The sequence below is a fragment of the Natrix helvetica genome (genome assembly GCF_964273705.1).
Source record: "Natrix helvetica genome assembly, chromosome: 1".
NCBI lineage: Eukaryota > Metazoa > Chordata > Lepidosauria > Squamata > Natricidae > Natrix > Natrix helvetica.
Genome location: NC_138548.1, coordinates 138,598,850 through 138,623,931, shown reverse-complemented (window position 1 = coordinate 138,623,931; position 25,082 = coordinate 138,598,850). Strand labels below are relative to the sequence as shown.

General features: G+C 36.9%; 1 protein-coding gene across 1 annotated transcript; it reads left to right on the top strand.

Annotated features, from left to right (window-relative positions):
* The first annotated feature begins 11,104 nt into the window (after window positions 1–11,104).
* On the top strand, window positions 11,105–21,883 carry INSIG2 (insulin induced gene 2). The gene is made up of 5 exons (XM_081939820.1): window positions 11,105–11,475; window positions 13,317–13,441; window positions 14,527–14,693; window positions 16,055–16,154; window positions 18,992–21,883. The coding sequence occupies exons 1-5, from the start codon at window positions 11,232–11,234 to the stop codon at window positions 19,031–19,033; spliced, it is 678 nt and encodes a 225-aa protein (XP_081795946.1). The 5' UTR covers window positions 11,105–11,231; the 3' UTR covers window positions 19,034–21,883.
* Window positions 21,884–25,082: the final 3,199 nt, after the last annotated feature.

The window sequence follows — 25,082 nt, the reverse complement described above, 5'->3', positions numbered from 1 at the left end:
AGGATTTCATTTATTTATGTGATTCTGGATTCCTTCCATGTTGACCTACGTGCTGAAGGCTACTCTTTGCATTATAATTTTTGTACATGAGTGCCTAAAAGAATTTGAAATTGGTGGGTATTGTGGTCATTGCTTTATTTAATTGTTCAGAAGTTTTGCTGCTAAAATTATATTTATGGCTTTTTGAAGTAAAAAAACCTTACCAAAATAAGTTTTTCCCTCTACCTTATATATTTATTTTAAAGCAGTGGTTCTCAACCTTCCTAATGTAGTAACCCTTTAATTCAGTTCCTTATGTTGTGGTGACCCCCAACCAACGCTCCGTCATGGCAAAACCCTGCCCCTCGGCTCCAATTGGCTTGGAACCCAATAACTGGAACCCAGTTTCTACCCCCCTCCCCCCCACATATAGACTCCCTATTTTTTTTTTACATTTGCGTTTCTCCTACTTCCCTGCGTGTGTATTTGTGGGTGTGGGTGTGTGCGCGCAAGAGAGAGCGCGACACAGCACGCTCTAGAGTCTAAAGAGTTAAAGAGTTCCGATGGTTTTAGGCGACCCCTGTGAAAAGGTCATTTGACTCCCAAAGGGGTCGCAACCCACAGGTTGAGAACCGCTGTTTTAAAGGGTCCCCCCCCCCCATATATTTTAGGCCTGTACCAAAAATATGGACTGTGTTTCTCTGCCCAGGCTCTTCACTTCAGTGGAAATATCTTCTGCGCATATGCAAACAGGAATAAAAAGACTGCCAAAGCTTTCAAAATAACTTTACTGCAGGCTTAAGCAGGGGGATATTTCATTTTATAGAAATGTCTGATGCCTTGTCAAAGACATAAAACAAAATGACCCTTTTAGCTTTGTTTATTGTGCTTCAACTATCATCTTTCAACTGTAACCATCTAATGTTTTGTCACCAATTATTTGGCCTTTTTACTTAATGGACAAAATGGTTGAGAAGCAAAAAACCTAACTTTTTGAACTAATAGAACTTAAAACTCTCCATTGGAAAACATCGTTTGGCTCTCTGCATTTAAAAGCATGCACTGTTAAATACCTGTTGTGATAGAACTTACAGCCAGATATGTAGCTGAAATTGCCTTAGGATAAATTATCTCTATTTCCCAGAACTTGAGTGGATATTGCCACTAGCATTCTATTTTGAACATGGTAATTTAATGACTCAGCTGTGGATGGTTGTATAATAGGTCTGCTCTGCTTTCTTCTTTTACAGATAGTGAATAGTCTTCATTTATTGATTACTCATTCAGTAACCATTCAAAATTATAACTGTGAAAAATATTTTATTACTATTTATGACCTCCAAAGCACTCTCTCAGTCACATGATTGCCATTGTCACTATGCATGCTCTTGTGCCTGACTGTGATTTCCCCCCACTCCTCCTTGTAGAAAAGAGAGGAAGGGGTGACAAGAAAGTGAGCTGTTTGCTCTTCTACACATTGAAAGCAGCATCCTGAGTTGTATAATACAGAATGCAAAACTGAATCAGTAACTTCATGCAGGATGTCCAATAACAGTGGAATAAAACATTATGGTTTAGTGTCATATATGAATTTAGTCAAGCATATCTGTCATATGTATTGATAGATCAATGTCTCGTCCATCCACCTGGGGTTTTGTTTATGTACTAAGAAATTAGTTTCTTTACCATTTGTGATATGATTGCTGCTCATGTTGCATTTGAACATATAGTGTTCAGCATTGCAAAGTAAACCTTTATTCTAAGCCATTTAACCTTTTTTAGACCTCTAGTTACATAAATATTTTCACAAGAGAGCTTAAAGTAGTTACATCAGCACAGTAGAATTCTTCCTTATTTTTGTGCGGTCAACCAAATTTTGTGCAATATTAGTACATTGCATAAGAATAGCAAATTAATGCTCATATGTATTAGCTAATAATTTTTTTGCAGTATCAGGATTGTTAAAATGGCATATGAATTATAAGTATTCGGGTACTTACACTTAACAAATCTAATATATTTGAATAACTCGGTTGTGTCCTACTAATCAGCTAGGGTAATTCTTTATATGGAAGTGAGTCACAATTGAATTTTTTCACATGGTGAATGCCTGGAATTTGAACTCTGGTGCTTTGTTTTGTTTTTGCATGAATTATTTTATAAGCCCATAACTATTGCAAGCTGATTATAGAAGGAGTATCTGTTATAACAAGCAAAAAATAATATTACTCACAAGTTTGAAGGTTGCCTGTTTCCACACTGAATCTTAAATGAAGAACTTAACTTTTCAAGTTCAGTTAATTTTACAACCCATGTTTTTCTTTTAACTAAAGATGTAATCAGATGTACAAATTCAACAATTCTGAACAAGGACATTAACATATTTACAACACAGAAAGAATATAAAATCAGTTAATATAAAGAGTACCTACTTTTGAATGTGAAAATTAAGTGACACCTGTTTTTAGCAAGCAGAACATTTCCAAAGATGCAACTATAAAAAGAACTAATGGAAAGTAACTAGGATAATTTTGCAGATCAAGATGCTTTCTGTTTGAAATGTTAAAAGTGGTAGGAATGGGGTCAGTCAGCACACATGCCTGGGAAGATCTCTTCATGACAACTCATTTAAGTTCGAAGTTCAGATTCCAATCTTAATAACATACATAAAGCATTGTCTGTTTACTCAACTATCTATTTTTAGTTGCCTCCATAGGAGTATTAACTTCCATGTCAATTGTTGATTGGCATGGGCCCTGTTTCTTGATCTGGTATACCCTGTAGGACTGACACTGGGAGATTGAATTCTTGTACCCCCAATCATTCTCTGACAGCCTTAGGAAGAAGGCAAGGACAAACCACTTTTGAAAATCTTCCCAAGGAAGGAGTCCACATTGAATCAAAGACACACATAGAAAGCCACAAAATAAACTACTCTCTCCAGTCTAGTGTTTTCTTTGGGTTGGATTTTATTTTACAAAATTCCAAGATAGGAATTGGGAGATTAATAAATAATTTTAATAATACATTTTAAAACCAATACATTTTAAGTCTAATAAATCTGGAGAACACCAAAGATATTTTATTGGGCCAAAACACAGTGAAAATCCATTTAAAATAATAATTTGCTACTATAAAAGTATTGTAACCTTTTACCCCATTGTTTGAGCCCAAAGAAGCTTTAACAATAACTTCTAAAACTCCAGTATGCTTTGAAGTTAATAGCAAATGTCTTTCTTTTCATGGATTTGTGCTATCTATGCAAACCAAAGAAACTAAGTCTAGCAATTACAGGGAAGTGTTGATTAAGCCCCTTTATTCCTTCAGTACACTCTTTAATTCTTGCAGCATAGAGTGTAACCTTGACAAAATAAAAGCAAAACTAAAGTTTCATTGTCTTTCCTTCATTGGACTCCTTCAGTTTATGAGGACAGAAATGCTTTGTTTAATCCTGGGAAATGTCTAAAAATAAGTTTTGGATTAAAACAGCATTTTTTTCAGGGTTAATTGTGGATTAAAAACATGACAAAATAAACATTTCTGCACCCTGTATCTTGTGATACATTATACAGTATAGATCTAGTATAATTCAGATTTCATGGTGTTTTATTTTTTTTTTCTCATTGTAAAATGCTGTTAGGCTAAAATTACAGTTGTGTCTCTTCCAGAGCTTTCCTTTTTTCTTTCTAACTGAAGAATGGAAACTGAAATAAGCTGCAGCAGATCTTATCTCAGTGTCTCAGAGCTCACCTATAAAGCCGATGTTCTCAAAAGAAAGCTATAGCGGTCTATTGCCATTCAAGTTTTCAGGTTCCTTCTCTTCAATTCTATCTCTGCCTTACAGATGCACACATTTATTTCATAATATGTCCTTCAAATAAATATTATTCCTTCCAATCAGACTGAAAAACTAATTAAAGTTGTACAGGTTATGTACATATGTTTCTTTTACTCCCTCCCTATCCCAAGCATTCTTAAGTCAGACAAGTAGATTAGATCTTTAAACAGCCAAAACTTTCTTGAATTTTTTTTAAAAAAACAATTCTAAACCTCACTTGTATATCTGTTTCATTTCTGCTTGGTAATATTCAGCCTTGAACATATAATATCTATTTTTTTTGAACTCCCAAGACTTTTTAAAATCTTTATTTTGTACTTTAAAAAAATATTTATCTGTATTTCTACAGCCTTATTTTCCCTGCCTGCATCTCCTGTAGTTTTCCTAACTAACTGATCAAAAACTCCATTTTTTTTGTAACAATATTTTCCATCTAGTTGATAAGGAGGAAGAATTATTATATATGTAAAAAATAAAAATGCAGCTTGCAGACATGTATCTGTATTGGAGACATGCTTGTTTATTTTTTTTATTTAACTGTCTGGTAAATAAGATACAGAACCTTGAGTTAGCAGAAATGTTCACTGTTCTGCAGATAGTTCAAGGTACTGTGAATGTCTGTGGAATGGAAGATAATACTGTACAAGGGAAGTTTACAAGCTGTTTGTTCTACTTGCTCAAAAATAAGAAAATTAAAATGCAAACAGTAGGCAGACTCCAAATTTATAAAACAGTATATATATATCCCCCCCCCCTTCCTTTTTTAACATTCTGTATGACTGAATTGTGATACTGAATTTATGTAGAACAAGCATTTTGGATGACAAATTGGAAAAATAAGTGTCTGGGAAGGAATTTTGCCATTTAGAGAAGAGAACAACAGAACAGAACAGAGTTTATTGTTACTTTGAATGTAAACTAATAGGCATACATTAAAATTAAATTTCATTGCATACAGCTTTCAAAGGATCACCACCTCCAATATACACTACATAAACATGACAAAATAAGTAAATACAAAATTATACCCAGATATATTATATGACACAGAGAAACAACACAGTCTAGTTCTGATATATACATGTACATGGCGAGAAAAACAACTCTTGCGAGTTTACCAGACAGATGGCATAGAGAACAAAGCTGTTACAGAAGTTGGTAGTTCCAGGAAGTTCTAGGAAAACTATGAAGGTAGAGAAATGTTGTTTATTGTTTGGTTTATGATAGGGTGGAAGCATGTCTCATAATCTGATTGTTTGGATACCATTTCTTCTTTATATTTGAATACATTTAATGACTATTTGCTCAGTGACCATTCAAAATTACGGTGGCCAAAGTTATGGCCGTAGCAGTGTCCCCACGGCCATGTGATTACAATTTGGATGTTGTGAAGTGCCCTGCGATCATGTGATCTCCATTTGCCATATTTCCTGCCTGCTTCCCCCTCTGGTTCCTGGAAGGGTGGGTGGCTGAAGAAGCAGGATTTTGGCACAGAGCATTTGCAGCTGCCCCCCAGAAACAAAAGAACTCTCTCTTGAATCTGGACGGTGTCTTGAAATGCCTCATGCTGTAAATGCTGCGTGGACTTTGGGGTGGATTTTTCTGTGCATGGAGAGTCGGGAGAGTAGGGATGGAGAAAATAAATTTGGATCTTTATAGATCCATATATGGAGCTTTTTTTCTTCAGAGCAACACTGATGTCCTCTCTCTCCCCATGTGCAGGAAGGAACTGGTGCTGGTCTGGTTTTAAAAGTAATTGCCCACCCTTCCTTGCTCTATAGTAAGTGCACTCAGTGTAATATATGATAACAATACATCTAAAATTAATACATAAGGTAGAAAAATGATAAACTAAACATATCAGCTAAAAGTGGTAGAGAAGCTGCATTCACATATCTCATTAGAAGTGTTTTCTTAAACTCTTGATTGCTGGTTGGACTCATGCACTCATAAATCTAACAGAAGTTATTGAGTTCAGAGAAATTATAGTTTGGCTTGTGGCCCGGCCTAAAATCCAGGAGTTCCCTCCTTCTCGGCAAAAAACCTCAGCTAGATTATCCCAAAATGGAAAATGAAGAAGACCTAAGAGAATAAACAGGTTCTTTACCATTGTTGACCAGGTGGTGTATGTGACAGGACATATCTGTGGAAAGAATTCCATTCAGGTGAGTGAGTGCTTTTCAAAAGTCTTGCTCCTATGTAGCCATCTGCCAGTCATTAGGTTTTGAGCATATTTGGAGCAGGCTTACAATGACGCCCTCAAACCTTCTTCTGTGCCAGAATTAATACCATGTTCCTGATTCGGAGGAAGTCAGTAAGAGAATGAATTAAATTATCCAAATTATTTATATTATATATTATAATCTCTTCTTTTCCTATCTTATCCATAATCAAATTGCAAAAGCACATCATTCAGTCCTAATCAGCAAAAGTCTATTAATACCTACCAGAAATATGAATATAAAGTAAAAGAAAACTCTTTCCACTTACAAATAAATCTTTAAAGCCTCATCATTCAGTCCTGGTCAAAATGAAATTCCATTAATAGCTACCAGAAACCATAGCATATATTTTAACTCTGATCAAACAGATTCACTTTATAAACTTCCTTTTTATTTTTTAAGAAGCTTGATCTTTAGTCCCATCAAATAGTGTTCCACAAGTTGATTCCTTATCATTTTCTCTTTGACACTTTTCCAGAACAGCTTTAGAAGTTTCTTTTTGTCTCCTCCTGGAAAGAGTTTCCTTGGTTTCACACATTCCTTTTGTAAATCCAATATAAGAAGGCTTTCCAAGTCTCTCCTCTGAATTCATTATTTATGTGTCTTCTTTAATTTCCAAGATATAAACTGGTTTCGTTTGTAAATCCATTTTGGCATTGTTTTCCATATCACTCTTACATTCTGGCATTTTAAAATCCATTTTCAGTTCCACAGCATTCTTTGCCGTATCACTTCTGTAATCGGTATTCTTTAGAAGTCCAAATCCAGTCTGTTTTATCCAATCAAATCTGTTGTTCTTATATATCCTCTGTTACAATATCAAACAATCTTGTAAATAGCTTCTGAGTATGTTTTTCATAAAAGAACGTTGATTTTTTTCTATAGTCAAACAGGACCGATCCAGATGGGATCATTGCAGGATCCCATCTGGATCGGTCCTCAAGATCTGGTATTTGCACACAGAACACACACTCTGCTAGAGAGAAGTTCCCTGAAGATGGGCTCCAACATGAGTCCGAAAGCTCGGAAGACTAAACGTCTGGTCCCGGAGATTGATCCAGATTGGATCCTGCAACATTATCCTGGGACATGTATATTCGCTTTCATTCGTCAAACAGTATTGTTCCATTATATTAATGGGCCTACTCTCCTTTAGGTCCCTTCTTATCATTTGTTTATTTTCCAATCATGAAAACTTTCATGGGAGGACTTCTTACAATTGATTCCAAAGATTTCATTTATTCCTCTACACATTTTAAAACATTCCACAGGAAATATTCTGGAAGTTTATGCAGCTTCTTAATTTTCCAAGATCCACATTCCACATCCCCCCTTTTCTTGTTTTCCGGAAAAGTAAAGCTTTTCTTTTTAATCCTTAGACTTGTGTTGCAGCTTCTTTCATCCAAGGTAGAACGTTTTTTTCAGTGACAATACAGCTTGCCCTTTGGAAGATTTCTTAACACAAACAAATCAGTAATAAGCAGTTTCCTAAAGTAGTTAAGAGCAGAAGTAGATGAACTCAGTCATCTTTTTTGCAAGATATCTAACTGTATTAGTCAAGGTGAATATTTATTTGGCTCCCAGGCCTTTCAAACCTCCTGGAGAACAGTGTTTTGCAATCTCTCCGCAGGTAGATTTCTGTGCGGAGCCAAACATGGGCAATCCTTGATTCTTCCTTAATCTAGAAAGGAGCCAATTCATTCACCAGCTGCTATTTCGACCACATTCATTGGCTTGCAAAAAGAACATGTTCAAGTCTTTACTGCCTCCTTGGAAGTTCCCTATCTGGCTTCTTTTCCATTCTATTTCCAACTCACTGATGACATTTGGTGACCAAAGGTGACAAATTTCTCAATCAGCAAATCTCTGGGGCCAGTTAATCAGTAAATAAATCTCATCAGCAGATCTTTTAAATTTTGATCTATTTTATTTATCTATTAAACATATCTATATAGCCACCCAACTCTCACACAGTGACAGGACTGAATGATTAATAATCTTAAGGAATATCATCAGATTGAATATTGTTACATTTTACAATACTACAGAAAATACTGACTTTTTAAAATTATATTATTTCAGATAACATGGATGAGTAATCTTGCTGTTCAGCTTGAGTAAATAAATTTAAACATATTTGTAAATGCTCTGGAAAATGTATTTTTAATGTTAGAAAAATCAGAGGCAAAGTAGAATCTCAGTATATTTTTATTTTACATTTTAATGTTTGGCCTACATGGCATTATTATTATGGTTCATCGCACAGTCATCCAGATTAATATATTTTTATTCTGCCTGCCATGTAATCACATATCATTGTGGCATACAATAAAATGTAATCAAAACAATATTAAAATAACTACATTCATTAAAAAGATGAAGGGGAGGAAAATAACCATTCATTTATGGAAGGTCTGGGTGAACAGAAATGTTGGTTTAATAGAAAGCCTAAGGAATTAGGCATAGAAGGCCTAATGCCGGGATGGCGAACCTATGGCACGCATGCCACAGGTGGCATGCGGAGCCATTTGTCAGGGCACGCAAGACGTTGCCCTGTCAGCTGGCCAGCACGCGCTGAGTTCAGCCTTTTTAAAAGCCATTTTTTCCTCTCCCGAGGCTCCCGAGGCTTTATAGGAGCCTGGGGAGGGCGAAAAGAGCCTCCCCCCACCCCGAAGGCCCTCCGGAGACTTCAGGAGCTTCCCTGAAGCCTCAGGAGTGCGCATGTGCACTGGGGTGTGTGTCGCACGGTGCATTATGTGTGCGGCTTGCTGGCACACGACCCCCCCCCCTGCGCTCCCCTCCTTATGGCACGTGAGCCAAAAAAGGTTCGCCATCGCTGGCCTAATAATATGAACCTTTTGAATATCATGAGAATATTCCAGAGTGCTGGCTGCACAAAAGTGGTGTTTATATTAGTTTGTTGATTAGTTATCTGGATCATTGGATTTATTAGAAGATCAAGAGTTATTTTTACTCCATTTCCAGGTATGTAAGAACACCCTTTATTAGGATTGGGAACCAAGCACTCCATTTGGTCTCTAAATCATTTTAAAAGTGTTTGCAAAATATTGTTTGTCCCTGTCAATACAGTTATAAGTTCTTGCATTGTTCATTCTTTTACTTTAATTCAGTCCCTAAGCAATTTAGCAACACACAGTCTTTAATAAATTATTGCCAAGTCAGATTGTGCAAACTTTGAAGGCTATTTTGAAATCTAGTCTAAAAAGGGAAGAATTTAAATTTCATCCGTTCTGTTTTTTTTCTGTTCTTAATGTTTAGAAATTTACCTTTATAGGATCAGATGCATCTTTCACCAAAGGAGAGTGACAATAAAGATGACAAATCATTGATATTTCTCCACCCTTATTTCGGATGGCCTGAGCCATCCTGGAAAGGGGTGGTTCAGAGGTTTAACTTCAAAGTCATGCTGAGGAAGATCCTGTCGTGGTGTCTAGAGACTGTGGGAATCCAGATGGGGATTTAGAGAGTTTGGCTCAAGACCAGTAAGATCTAATGGTTTGGGATTTTAGCCCCTCCCCTCCAGGTCTGGGGACCATTTCTTCACTGCCCCTAAACAACTATCTGGGGGTTCTTTTGGATTTGCAGTCAGTGGTAGCTGTGGCCAGGAGGGCCTTCACTCAATTTTATGTTGTGAGCCACTTGTGGCTATTCTTGGATTGTGAGGCTCTGCTCAAAATCACTTAAAATTTAGTCACCTCCAGATTAGATTATTACAACATGCTTTACATGGGGCTGCCCTTGAAGAGTATACAGAAGCTTTAGCTGGTGCAAAATGCATTCAGGACAAGTGACATCATCTCTGTTGCATGAGCTGCATGGGCTTACCAGGGTCTTTCTGAGGAGAATTCAATGTGCTGATGGTTATCTTGGTTACCTTAAGGTCAGGTTTCTGATTACTGTTTCCCCAGCATTGTCTGTCCTTTTAGAACTGGAAGGATAAGCATCCAGATCCCATCTATGAGACTCTCACCTGTTGAGACCCAGGAAGAAGAAAGTCTTTATTATCATGGTGCCCACCCTGAAAGTATACTTCATTGCCCCCAGAAAGTATATGTGTCGTAACCATCCTGGTTTTTTTGCAAGGCACTAAAAATTTTTAAATGTATTTATTTATCAAATTTATAGAGCTGCCTATCTATTGAGAAATTACTCAGGGTAGCATACAATAGTCGTGATTCTAGGACAGAATGAAATACAAATAGAGCAACGATTACAAGCTAGTCAGCAGTATAGATCTGGCTGAGTAGGTTTGTTGTGTAAAATTAGCAGTGTTTAACGGCATACAAGTAGTCCTCGAGTTACGAATGTAATGGAGTCTGCCCATTCCATTCATAACTCGAGGATTCATGGGAGTGAATATCGTACATTGAACGGGATCACTCCGTCCATTTCGCCCACGCATTCGCCAATCAAATGTGCGGTTAGATTAGTGCACATGAAGTATTTCAGGGTGAAAAAGGCCATGGGGGGGGGGGCTAGTGATGAAACAGGCCACCTGCTTAGGATCACCCAAAGCCTCCCCGACCTACTGAAATACCTCATGCTCCCCACAATTGTTTCCTCCCCATCTGCCATGCCGGGTCAGTTACCGTGAAAAGATCTAACAAGCTGTGTCCTCTCAGCCGAGTGCACCCCTCTGACGATACATTTAGGACTACGTAGGCTTTGCCCGGCACTTTGCAGGCCAAAATGGAGGGGCGGAGAAGCGGGTGCGCCCCTCCAAAGCTCTGTTTTGGCCAGCAAAGTGCATGAAGAATGTTGCAGAGCCTCTGTAGTTGTTCGTAAAGGCGAACAATTGCCATGGTGCTGCAAGATTCATAGTTTCGGGGCTAGGGGGAGTTTCATAAACACTAGGGGGCAATGATCACATAATTTAGAATGTTTGCTAAGGGAACGCTTGTAACCCAGGGATTGCCTGTATAAATATAGCACTCAATTATGACCTCTGAGAAGGACCTCCAAACAGTTATATTTTTATATTAATCATCTATGGTGTTTATTTAGGTAAAGACATGGATAAAAATATTGTCCTGTAATTGTTCTGTCTTTTTTTTTTTTTAACAGGCTTCGGGATATATCCTGAATGAAAAGAAATAGGGTTATTTCAGCTTTCTTTGCCCTTCTCTAGTTTCAAGTCTCTGTTCTAAATATTGTTAGAAGCACATGAGGCCATGGCAGATGTTGATGTTCAACCATCCATACCAAAAAGGTGTGGTCCATACATTTCTTCCATCACCAGCCACAGCCTGAATCTGGTCCTTCGTGGGATAGTCCTGTTCTTAATTGGAGTCTTTCTTGCATTAATATTAAACTTGCTTCAGATACAAAGAAATGTCACCTTATTTCCACCGGATGTCATTACAAGCATCTTTTCTTCAGCTTGGTGGGTACCCCTTGGATGTGGCACAGCATCAGGTACGTCAGAATAATGATGCTAAAAGACATTAAGAAAAATGTCAGCTTAATCCAGGCCATCAAGAACTTCAGGCCTGTGGTCAGAATCATATTCTCTGCCTCAAGGGTGGGTTCTGGCAGGCACTACTGTTGGTTCACTCTGTACGTGCTGCACGTGCTGTTGATATACACCGTGCACACTTGCGCAGTGCAATAAAAATGTTTGCGCAAGCACAGAAGTGAAAAACAAGATGGCAGCGCATATAGCGCCGCCTGGAGAACCAGTTCAGGGATGTGGCAGGCCTGGTTCGCTGCTAGTTCCAGCGATCCAGGCTGCCAAACCAGTTCGCCCAAACCGGTCTGAGCCGGTAGGAACCCACCACTGTTCTGCTCCCTACCCCTCCTTTCAGCATTAAATTTAAGGGGGATGTGAGGTTTCTATAATTCTAGTACTTTGAGATAGCTCATTTGGATCTCACCAATTCCATCTTACGTTTTCCTTGGCAGTCAAAATTAGCTAAAGACGAAAGTTGGAATTGTACAATGCAATTTATTGGTAGCATTATGTCATCCAGGAAAAAGCCTGGATAAAGTAAAGCATTCTCATCTTATTCCTTCTCAAAAAAAGAAGAGAGAGCCACTTTTGTTACTTTGATGAATTTGTTATGTAAGATTGTTTTAATTAGCAGAAGTGATTAACAGAAGATTCTACTGATCACAAACCACTAAAAAATTTGAGTATTTCCCTGAGATTAATTTAGCAATTACTTATTTATTAAACTCTTATTTTCTTTACTAATGGTATTTTTTAAAAGAAGGTATTTGGTATCAGATGCTTTCCTTTTTGTTTTTCATGAAGTTAACACACTATAGATAGAGTTCAAAGACTAACTTGAAATAAATTGTCTGTGAAATCTGGCTTGTGTAGATTTGAAAAAAGAATATAGTTAGGGATTTAGAGAATCTCTAAAATATCTGCATGTCTCAGTTTTTGTTTTGCTTTAGTTCCTTTTTCCTGAGGTGAATCCAAGATTTTTAAATGTGCTATAATGACTAGGATTAATTTTTCGTATTTCCGCTAACTTTTGTAATTCTAAAACAAAGAGTCCCAATTGTGTGTTTATTATCATTGTCATCAGTAGTCTTCATTAGATATCTCAAAATACATTGTTCCAGAAAAATGCTAGAAGTTTCTTCTCTATTGCCATTCCAAGCACAGCATTCTAGAAATTGTCTCAGGTGGAAGTTTGTGGTATTCTAAATAGTTACTTCTCATTTTGAGGAGTAACTTCTGGAAAACCATCTGATCATTTAGAAGTGGCATAATCTAAGTCAGGGGTGACAAACTCTTACTTCATTGAGGGCCACAACAGGGTTGTTTTTGACCCCGGGAAGCCCGGAGTGGGTGTGGCCAAGTTGGGCATAGCCAGTTTGACCTCACTTGTGTTGTGGTAACCTGAGCGCTCTGCCAGCAGAAACAACCCCCCCCCCCCGAGCTCCATTTTCTCTGGCAGAGGCACTGCGGACCAGTCTTTCACTGTTTCCAGGGTGGCCCTGTGGGCCAGATCTAAGCACCCCATGGGCTGGATCCAGCCCCCGGGCCTTGAGTTTGACACCCCTGATCTAGGTAGTTGGGAGGAGAAATGGTAGGTTCTCCATATTCCTGTTCTTCATCCCTTAAAAATCTTTAAAAGATTTCTGAATCTGGTTGTCAGGCCAAGTGGCTTGCCTGTGTCATTTATTCTCACTGAACTCAGTAAAAATTACTCCACAGGTTCACTTTAAAAGAACCTAAACACATCAACTGTCAGAAAAAGCGATTATAATGTAGATACCTTGTTAGCTGTGTTTTTATTTTACAGCTGTAATTGGATTATTGTACCCTTGCATGGATAGACATCTGGGAGAACCTCATAAATTTAAGAGAGAATGGTCCAGTGTGATGAGATGCGTAGCAGTCTTTGTTGGCATAAATCATGCCAGTGCTGTATCCTTTTTGTGCGGTAATGAAGTTGGCAATGACACATAAACTTCAGGCAGATCAAAAAATAAAACCAAGAAGCCCTCTAATTTCATTAAGGTTGAATACATATTTCATTTCCCCATATGTCAATAAATTTATTACTAAATTTACATTAGAGGAAGATCATTTACCCCCAGCCTGTAAATTAGGAAGGTACTGTTGGCAACAAATGAGAGGGGTAAAGATGGTTGCAGATATTGTTGCTGAAAACTCTGGTTGCCTTTCAAGATTAGTTTTACCTAATATATACATATAGGTATGCACGGAAAATGAAGATGGATGGATGGATGGGTGGATGGATGGATAGATAGATGATAGATAGATAGATGTACCATGTGCACAGATTTGTAGGGAAGGAATCTCAAGGATTGCTTTTAACTAGAATTGGTAAACCTAGGTTTTAAAAATGAGGAAAATTTGTTTTTAAATCAGGATTATTTTTGTTTTGGGTAATTATAGCCATTACCTTTCAGTTATTAATTCACTATTAAATAGTGTATCACTATTTAAAATTGCTACTGATAATAAAAACAATGAAGATCCACCTTGCCTAATAGCCATTGATACACTTTTCCTTTTAAGACCTTCCCAAGCTGCTTAACTATCATATATTATGTTAGGAAATCCCTTTTCTTACATGTACCACTTTCAGAGAATTTTCCTTAAAATATTTGAATCAGCTTAGAAAAAATACAATACAGGCTAGCATACATTGATCATAAAATAACCAGAAACATTAAAATGTAAGATTTAGAGTTGTGAAGAAGCATGAATTTATACCCAGAAAAGGAACTCAGTTTTACAAAAAAAAAAAAAGAAGCACTAAACTTGGATAATTGGATGCGCATTTAAAAGAAAAAATGGATTTTTGGAATCATTGGACCAGTCTTGGAAATGCTGTGAAGGTTGGTCTGGATGGGGATAATATTTAGCCTTGATTTGGATCTTTTTTAGACTTAAAGAACTGGCTGTCTCTTTAAGGTTAAAACAAACAACAGAATTGGTTTGCTGCCAGTTTTCTCAAAATATTCCTTAAACTGTCCAAACAGAAAGTGGATTTTGCCAACAACTTTCAGTTGTCTCTCACACTTGCTGCGCTGTCAGTGGGGCTGTGGTGGACTTTTGATAGATCACGAAGTGGTTTTGGACTTGGAATAGGAATTGCATTTTTAGCCACTTTGGTGACTCAGCTTCTGGTCTACAATGGAGTTTATCAGTAAGTATTTTATGCATATTACATTCTTATTAATTTCATTTGTATTTTAAAGGCAATGCCTGTCAAGGTTATAAATTTAAAAAAGGCCTTGACTTATTATAGGAATAGCATAACGAAATTCAGTGGAACAAATGTGACCTCAGTGGCACGTTATATTTATGGCAGGGAGAAGTTGGCTGTATTGTTTATTTATTGCCTTTGCAACTGCATACCTTGATCTTTAAGGATGAAATTAACTTGTGCAATTTAATGCTAATAATTATGCTTCCCAGAATCAAGGTTGACAGTAAAGCTAAGATTTGCCTTGGAGCTCTAGGCAGGCCCATTCAGACTGCCTCTGCTTCTCCTTCCTAATCAGCAATGTGAAGATTATTTGCAATATATTTCCAATCTTCCAGTTTCATGGTGCTGAGACTAAGGAACAAAAATAATTGTGGATCACTCACCACCTCCCTTTGGCAAGGCTGCCATTGGTACTGCACTAAAAAAAATGCAAGAGGTTAATTAAATGAATTGTTTAAATCCATTCACCCTCATCCTTATTCCTACTTCATGTTTACCTAGTGATACATTAAATAAATGAAAGCAAGCCATTCAGAGGGGAGTGCTGAAAGGCAATCAAGCTGCCTCTTCCTATTAAAAATGTTTGATGCTGAAGAGCTCTGATCAAGCCCGTGGGGAAAAGAATTGTTCACATGCTACATAGAGCCACACTTTTAAAGTATTTTTACTGTAGTTTCAAATAGTAGTGGGACCTCAGGTCACGAATAGTTCTGACCACGACCCAATCAGTTGCTGACCCAAAAATCTGCAAAATGTTTCACTCTGTTCACGAACACATTCTCGGGTGGTGATCAAACACAGCTGCAGCGATTTTCCCTACTGCAGCTATTTCCCCTTCTACATCTTTTTTATTGTGTGGATTACATGAGCAGATAGTCTTGCTTCAAGACACGACCAAATCATGTGCCGACTGAAGTCCTGGAGTGGATTACGGTCGTGACCGGAGTTCCCACTGTACATCACAGCTGAAATAGAAATAAATCTATTTAACTCTCTGCTTTTATACAGACTGTCCATGGTTTTCCATGGATGTTCTGAATTGGCTATTTACATTCCCATTTTAGAATTTCTGACCAAGGTGTAGTTATGCATGACAGACTTCTGCTTTTTAAAATTCTTTGTAATTTAATTAGTAACAAAGACCCCCCCCCCCCCCCCCCCAGCTAGCTAGCATCCATAACCCTCTTGGCCCCAGCAGTCTTCAGGCTTTTTACTCTCTTTTTCAAAATCAGAATCACACTTCAGGCAAGGTGCCATTGTAATACTAACTATTTTTTTAAAAAAATGTTTTTCTCTAGATACACATCTCCTGACTTCCTTTATGTCCGTTCCTGGTTGCCCTGTATATTCTTTGCTGGTGGAATAACTATGGGAAACATTGGCAGGCAGCTAGCAATGGTAAGCTAACAATTCAATGCTCTGTGTATTTGTAGTATCCTTGTGAGTAATTTAGTCTTTTCTTTTTGCCCTTGATTCCCCCCCCCCCCCCCGCTATGGGATATCCAAATACTTTTGACAACATTAAGGAAACTCAAGACTCAATAGCCAGTTCTCTGGAATTTGGCGTTGGAATGACATTAAGCATGCCAAATAATTCTTTGGAATATCACATCCTTCATTAATTCCTCTGTTATAGAAGTCAGAGTTAAAATAAAACAAACAGAGCTTGAATAATCTCTTATCTGTTTCCACCCAAACATTATTTCAAGGCACAGTCTTGATTCTCAGAAACATCCCCCAAAGTTAAAAATGTGCACATGTCACAAATATGGTTATACTGGAAGCATTCAGAGCCTTTTAAAAATGTATCCAATCTTTCATTGCTTTTAAAACTGACAAAAAAGAAAAAAACCCCACAAAAGTAAAAACGTATAGGCAGACAAGGAAAAAAGACCACATCAATCTACTATAAGCCTTCAATATTTGGATATGTCAATGCAGCTTTTTTAAAAAAGTGAAAAAAATAAAACAGAAAAAAGTATAATATATGATTTAACATTATATAATTACAATTCTATCTATAGTTATGCAATTAAAGGGAAGTATTCATTCAGAGCCTTTAACAGATGACCACAGTCTATTTTAAAGAGAAAGATGAAACTTAACTAACGTGGCTAATTCTTGTGGCTCATCACATGGACACCCTATCTGAAGAAAAGATGTTCAGTAATGCCACGGAAGCATGTTTTAAAGTATGGGTGTCAAACTTGTGGCGTTATATTGCCGTCTTGTGATGTATCATGACATTTTTCCCTTTGTAGCGCTGGGGTGGGTGTGGCCTGTGCGTGACGCACCCGGCCTGCGGGTTGCCAGTTTAACACCCATGTTAAAGTCTGATTTCTGAGTAGGAAGGGAAGTATGTGGGAAGATTGGGCTGGCTTTCACCTGAAGAGAGAAGATTGATTTCCCTACAGTTGCCATGACTTGTCCTGAACATTTGAGTTCCTTGGCTTTGTAATTAATATTACCAGTGAATTAGAGATTCCTGTTTATGCTACACCAGATGATATGAAGGAAAGAACCTACTGTATTTTTCGGAGTATAAGACACACCGGAGTATAAGACACACCAAGGTTTTGAAGAGGCAGATTTTTTTTAAAAGTAGGTAGGTAGATAGAGGGATAGAGAAAGAGAAATACAGTAGGTAGGAGGAGAGAGAGTGTGTGTAGGTAGGTAGGTAGAGGGATAGAGAGAGAAATAGAAAGAGAGAGAAGTACAGTAGGTAGGTAGGGAGAGAGAGAGGGTAGGTAGGTAGGTAGATGTTTCCAGGTGTATTTATCCATATGCTGGGGAAGGAAATCGCTGACAAACCTTAAGACTTTGTTTCTGCTGGCACAGCACTTGATCAATGTAATTTTCTTCAGTTAAAGAGCTTTCCAAAAGGGGGAAAAAGTGTTTGCACTCTGCAAACCTCCGAAAAACGACCCGCTTTTTCCAAATAAAAGGCATGAATAGCCTTGGGGGGGCTTGCAGAGTGCTTGGGGGGGGGGATAGTAAAAAATGGCCATTTTGGTGAAGGAGGCAGGGCTTCAGGAGGCAAAAAATGTTGTATTCGATGTATAAGACGCACCCAGATTTTCAGCCTCTTTTGTGAGGAAAAAAGGTACATCTTAAACTCCGAAAAATACAGTAAATCTTCAGAGAGAGGATGAGTGGGTGGGGGTGGGGGTAAGGGTAATATAATCTATCTTTGTTCTGAATTCCAGAGTTGTGTGTTCATTAGACATCAAACTAGAAAAAGAGACTGGCCACTTTTTTTGAGCTTCTTTCTTAGTTGCATTTTGGATGTGGTATAAAAGCTGCAATGGCCTATCCAAATATTGAAGGCTTATAATGGATTTCAATATGATTTTGTTTTAAAGAATTCTTTGTTATTGATTTTTGTTTGTTTATGATTTTAATGTATTAATTATTGTATTAAAAATGAGAATTCTTGTGGGTCAAACTATTATAAATACTTTCTAATAAATTGAAAAAGTAGTTGCCGGAGAATCTACCCTTACATGTTTTGCTTATTAAATGTAAATTACATTTCTAGAAATACCTGTTGTTTTTGTTATACAAGCATAATCTTTTTTTATTTTAAAATTTGCTAATTTACTGTTTATAAAAATAGATTTTTCATCATTATAGAGCAGTATCAAAATAGGTGAGTTAATTATTTTTAAAAAATCATACAGCAGGAATAGATGTTAAATTTTGAAATCCATGTTGTCTCTGTACATGTATTTTTAAAAATTCTTTTTTACCATTTTTATGGTTTTAGGGTAGATTAGCTTAACAAATAAGAAAAGGAAATGCTATAGATATCTAGAGACTGTTTTGTTTTGTTTTGATTTTAAATTTTCCGGACTGATCCCAATCCATTCATTTATCCTCTTCTCTTCTCCTCTTTTTCATTTAAACTTTTATTTGCAAAATTTTATTTCTATCACTCACTACTTTCTATATTTTTAGACATTAGAAGGTCTGAAATCCTTTCTGATCTCCTTCATAGTCTAATGGTTGATCCCTGCCTAACTCTGCCCATTCCTCTAATCCAAATTCACATGGTTTGCATACTATATCTTCAGGTTGCAATTCTGAGGATTAGTGAGGTAAAATGAGTCCCTGAGGAGAAGAAAGCTCCTTTGTTGAATCTACCCATTTGCTTTGCTCTACTCTTTTCTCAGCTGTACATTTTTATTTATTTGCGTAGATCAGCTACTTACACCTAACTTCTGTTTGTCTTACAGTATGAATGTAAAGTTATTACAGAAAAGTCTCATCAAGACTGACAAGAGGAAAAATACTTTTATCTCACGGGAGGAAAACGAGCAGACTGAGAAGATCACACAGTAGAGAGAACTTGATTATATAATTGCCAAAAAAAAAAAAAAAAACAATGTCCCTCTCTTGTTTCTTCTTCTCTTGTCCCTGGTTGTGTCTCTGGCCTGGTCCATTCGCAAAGGCACTATTTACTGCAATCTGTGATTGCTGAATCTTTTAAGTCACATAAAAATCCTGGCATCTCAGGAACGTGATCTGTGCAAAATGGTGCTTCAGCGCAACACGCTGGAGAAAGTATTGGCTTCTGATCCTTTGTTTACCTGAACTAGGCTAGGCTTGCCATGTAGTGTCCCCCCTCCCCCTCCCAGTAAGGTTATTGTGCCAAACCAAGCTTACAACAAAACAAAACATCACCCTCCTGGCTGCATTACCTTTTACTTACTACAGCCAATTTTGAGATAGGTGGTATTCTTAGAGTGTTGCTGTTTTATTATACCTCAGGTCAGAGGGATAAAAGCCCCCCCCCCCAAAGACACTAATAGAATTAGCATCAAAAGTATAATCAGCGCTGTGACTTCTCTTGGTAAAGAGGGAAATAAATCTACAGAACAGCTGTGCATAAAGTGAACATGAATTTTCTGTTTTGCATCAAGAGTTGATGGCACCGTTGAATGCATATGCGCTATTTGCAATACAAATGGATAGCAGTGCTACTGCACTCTCCGTGTCTATGCCTGTAGTGTGTTGAGTGTGGGACCACTCTGTAAATAGATACACCCTGTTGTAGGACTCTTCATCACATAGCAGCCATAGAGCTGTTTATTGAGATGTGATTCACGCTAAATGGTAATATTGAGGCTATCCATAATTAAGGTATTTACAGTTGGTAGTTTAGTTCTGGAAATAGGAAAATCCAACTTTTTAAAAAAGTTTGGTAAGATGATCTTCAGTGTAGTAATTACAAGTACCTCTCTCACTTTGTATAGTAAAACATGGGTGTCTGCTTGCATTCTGATCATAGGAGCTGTAAACATTCCTTTACGGAGATTCCAGCGAAGTGAATTCATGTTATTGCTCTTATAGAAATGTCATATGACAAGGTGAGTTCTAACAAAAGAGAGGCACAGCCGAAGATGATATTATGGTACTGCATCAGTAGAGCTGATCCTTGAGTCTGGTAAATGGGAGAAAGGAAAAAGAAACTTTCATATAATACCATTTTAAATCATTCGATTTAATTGCTTCTATAATCTGTGTATAAAGTGAAAAGCTGCTGGTGTGTTTTTTTAAAAGTATATTCAGTGCAAGTTTTTAAAAAATACAGCCACTCAAAAGAGGCTGATGTTGGTCCAAAGAAAAATGTGTGTGTGTGTATAAAATATATATATATATATATATAATTTTATTTTTCTTTAATATATTCATAAAAATGTAGAATTGGAAAACTAAGATTTTTTAAAGACTTGCACACTAATTAATACATGAAGAATATGCAATGAGAGCTTGGGAAAAAATAAATCAAGCTTTGGAAAGGAAAATGTGCAATCAATAAGTCTTAGAAAAATAGCAAACAATATGCAAAATAGCAGTAGCTTTAATTTTTGACTAGCTGTTGCAAATTCACACTATTGCACTATAGGGTCTTTAACATGGTTGTAATGTTATCAGACTGAATATTAGAAAACACTTAAGTGTTAGTGCACCTCCTTATATACCTTTCCCCACATGAAATCTACAGTGAAACAAATAATTCCTAAAGTTTAATTTTAAGATATTTCTGAAAGCATAAATGTCTCTGAGGTGGTTTAAGATTAAGAGATCTGGTCCCTATCCAATTTATCTGTGATTCTGCTGAATCCAGTTATTCAAATTTGTCACCAGAGCTTATTAAAATGGTGATAGGCACCCTTTGAAGGTTTAAATATGACAGCCTGACTCTCACCATATAGTCTAATTGTTGAATTGGAGTGTTGCTGTAAGAAAACGCAATGCTTGTGGCTTTGAATAGAGCTGCATCATAGATTTTTAGTTATCTGGCCTCCTAACACACGGGTAGTACACATGTTTTTGAAATAAGATCTGTTACTTTGCTTTTGTAGTTTTGTAGGCAGATTTTGCAGGATTAAGCTGCCTTAAAGTGAAACAGAATAATGGCTTTCCACAAGGTTTACTAAATCTAATTGCAGGTAATAGTGACAGTTGGTTCAATCTATGGGTGCAATGATTGATTGCCAATGAGGACTTTTCTGCATAAGGTATTGGACTATTGTAGTAGCTCTTCATTATCTTGCTAAGAAGTCCAGAATGCTGTAGTTCACAGGTTTTGGTAAACCTTAAAAACATGAAATCATATCTTATTGCATATTGTCCTAAAGACACATATCACCATTTGCATATTAGCTTATTCAGTAAGCATCATAGTTGCTGAATATACACACAATTTGAAACTGCCAGTTGATATTTTTTTTGACTAGCACTTCTGATATGGAGCAAATTTACTCATCTTTCCAAAGTCACTTTGATAGGCCACTGTAATCTCTTAAATATTACTATTGAACAAAATTCATACTGTTTCTCTGAATTACCAGCCGGTACTGAATTGTGAGAGGAGAGGTTTGTGATGAGAATGCCTTAATTACAATGGGAGTGGGGGTGGGGAAGCAACTGCTGTATGATGTGTAACTATAATAATGCATTGTCTTCAATATGCTCTATAGAGAATGAATAAGGTATATTTTAGATACAACTTTGTAAGCACTATAAATTCTTCACTAGTTGTGAACAAGTTGTTAATGTTTACTTCTTCAGGTTGCTGTTAAAAGCAAAATATGTATTAAATAAAATTACAGTCTTGAAAACTTAGTTTCTTTTTCATTTTTTAAGAAGAAATAATTCTTAATTGCATGGGGATGATTCTCTTTCAGATATTAAATTAGAATGTTGGCTCTTGAGGCAGGATAACAGTTATAGAACATCTAGAAAATTAACATACACTTGCCCAGCCATTAGAGAACACAAATCAGCAATTGCATGAAGTCAGTATAGATTGATTTGGGCTTTTAGATCCAAATCTTTCAGTTCTGGTTAAAACACTGGAATGAGAGCATCATGTAAAATAAAAATTAAAAAGGAATCCCCCTTCTTTTTTTCTGAAAAGCAGCAGAAATTATCTCTGATAGTATTTTTTTTAAGTGCGGTTAGCTGTTCTGCTGGCTTTGAGAGATCAAGGAATTGCTGGAATTTAAATCTGAAACAAAGACACAGAAGCCTTGTTGCATAAACCTACTTCTCCCCATTATTTCAGTATCTTTGGATATGGTTCATCCACAATTAACATCCATTAAACTAAAACATTAGTGAAAATTGTATAAATACCATAAAGTCAATATATGTCATGTAATATTTATAGTCACATAAACGTAACACACAAATATAACATCTATAATACGACACACTGCCATCTAACTTTATTAATAAGGTTTATAAGATAACTATATCATCTAATTTTAATTGTTACTGTTCTCAACGTCTATTCACATTTGCTTCCACCCATCAAGTTATTAAATAATTTCTCACAGAAGAGAAAAAAAGCCCTATATTCATGATTACAGATTCTGAAATACAGATTCTGATTACCTTGAAGTATCATACTATAAGCGGGTGGAAAGCGGTCATGGGAATAGACCCATTAAAGATCTAGAAGGATTCAATAGGTCATGAATGGCATATGGCCATATTTAAATTGTGTTCCTGTGCAGCAGTATATTCTGGTGACAAGGATATCCAATACTACTGTAAAGTCATGAATTCTCGGGGGTAGAAACTGTTCATAGTTAAAAGTTTTCCTCATGAAACTTCTACTGAGTTTGAGATAGTGTGTAATAAATTATGGCCAAGGAAGAAGAATCATCTTGGGATCTGAGTATCTGACCTGTATTGGCAAAGAAATATTTCTTAACATTATTCTGTTTCTGTGGTATTTTGTATGATGCTATTTGGTGGTGGAGGGATTTTTTATGATACTATGGAGGGGGGAGAAATGTTAAGGACAGCTGTCTAAAAATAGAGTAATAATTAAGATGTTTCACACCTCTGTTGTTCACACCATAGAAAGAGTTATGGAATTTATGAAAATGCTTTGTCTGTTGAACCGATTTAAAATTAGTTGCAAACATTTGGAAATTTAAAGCAAGTGCAAAGATACCCAAAGTATGTACCCAAAGAAGTGTAAAGTGGAGTAATAAAAGAGCCTTATTAAATTGGGTGGGGGGATGGAACAAAAACCACATATTTCATTAGCTTGACTCAATGATCCGGTCAGTCGTTATTGATGCTCCTAATATAAATATCATATATCTCTCTATTGAAAAAAAGTCATGCAAGTGAACTCCAAAATTTTAGGATTGCCCCCCTAAATATGGAATTATTTCTGGATTTTTCTGTTCTATTTTGATGATAGTGGGGCGCATTGGTTCTTTCCAGCTTGAATTCCTTTTAACATGATTTTTTTCAAAAAACCCATATGAGTCTAGGCTTGGAGGGGGGGGGGACAGTTTTCATGGATCTTTAGAAAATTAAAAACAGTATAGAGCAAGTTAAATTAATTAGGACTCCCCAAAGTTTGAAGTAGGGCTTTGATTTGACAAAACTGGGAATGAATCACCTTTCTGAAGGAGCTTCACCAAGTGAGAAGCTTTGAAGTGCTGAATAGAATTAAGTGGCTTGGAAGTCTTTCATAATGTCTTACAGATTGTGACTTTTTTTATATACTCCTGTATTTGCTGTACACAATATATAGTATTGCAACCTCATTTCTTAGTATAGGGAACTGGAATGTTGGGATGATGGGTTCTTTGATACTAACAATTAGTTTTATCATCGCATTAAACTTTCTGTCTATCAGAATCCTTGGGGGGAAGCCAAGGTGAACACTACTTTGTTCATTATTTACTTTTTCACCTCTCCACTTCTTTAATGTAGCCAGCCCAAAGTCTTATGCTCTCACTCTCTTGAGCTAATAAGATATTATAGTGTTCTTGTACATCAAGCTCAGTTCAGCTCTCAATACCCAGATTATGAACTCAAGGCTGACAAATCCAAGATGTTCCTCTTCAATCCAACCTCAACTTTAAATTCTGAAATTCAAGGGATAGGTTACATTTCCTGACCATTAGAGTAACACAACTAAAGGTCTATATACGGCTTTTATAAATAGGAGATGGAAAGTCTATATGGCCTAGGATTCAGACTTTGACTCTGAAGAAGCTGCTCCAGTTGAATCCTAGAGGGGAAACTACTACTATCAAAATGCTATTTCTTCTTTGGTATGACACGAGGATGACTGATACCTTGCTTTGGCCGCTGCAGCTTTATAAATCAGGCTTATAGTGGTAGAATAATAGAATAATAATAGAGTAGTTAGAATAGTCAAACTAAGGAGGACATTTCCGGCTTGACTTCATAAGTTATGGGTGTTCCATCACTGGAGGTTTTTAAGAAAAGATTAGACAGCCATTTGACTGAAATGGTATAAGGTTTCCTGCCTGAGCAGGGGGTTGGACTAGAAGACCTCCGAGGTTCCTTCCAGCCCAATGATTCCATATTCTGTGTTCTAAGAGTCTGTGGAATGTCAGCATTAGTAGATGCCAAGAGAGGAATCACCCGAGGCTGATCAAAAAGAGGCACCATCAAAACAGCTGGAGCAGCCAGATGCCTTCACACTTGATAAGTAGAGCGAGCAAAGACATTCAGTGAGGCTCCTTGCCAAGCAAGGAAGTAACTTTTAATTAAAGAAAGCTGGCTGCAGCCTGATTTAAGAGGTAGCCCTGATCCATGCTTCTCAAGATCAACTGTATGATTGATCACCTGCTATGTCATTTTTGTGAAAATTCTGTTCGTTTAAAACCCATGAAACTGACCTTTAGATTGATGCTCTGAATTTTAGACTGGATTTTGACTTCTGTGTGTTCCTATTGAAAAGTGAAACTTAATCAGGGAAGCTCCCCCCACCCAAAAAAATCCCTGGATTTACATTCCTTTTCTTGCCCAGCTTTATCT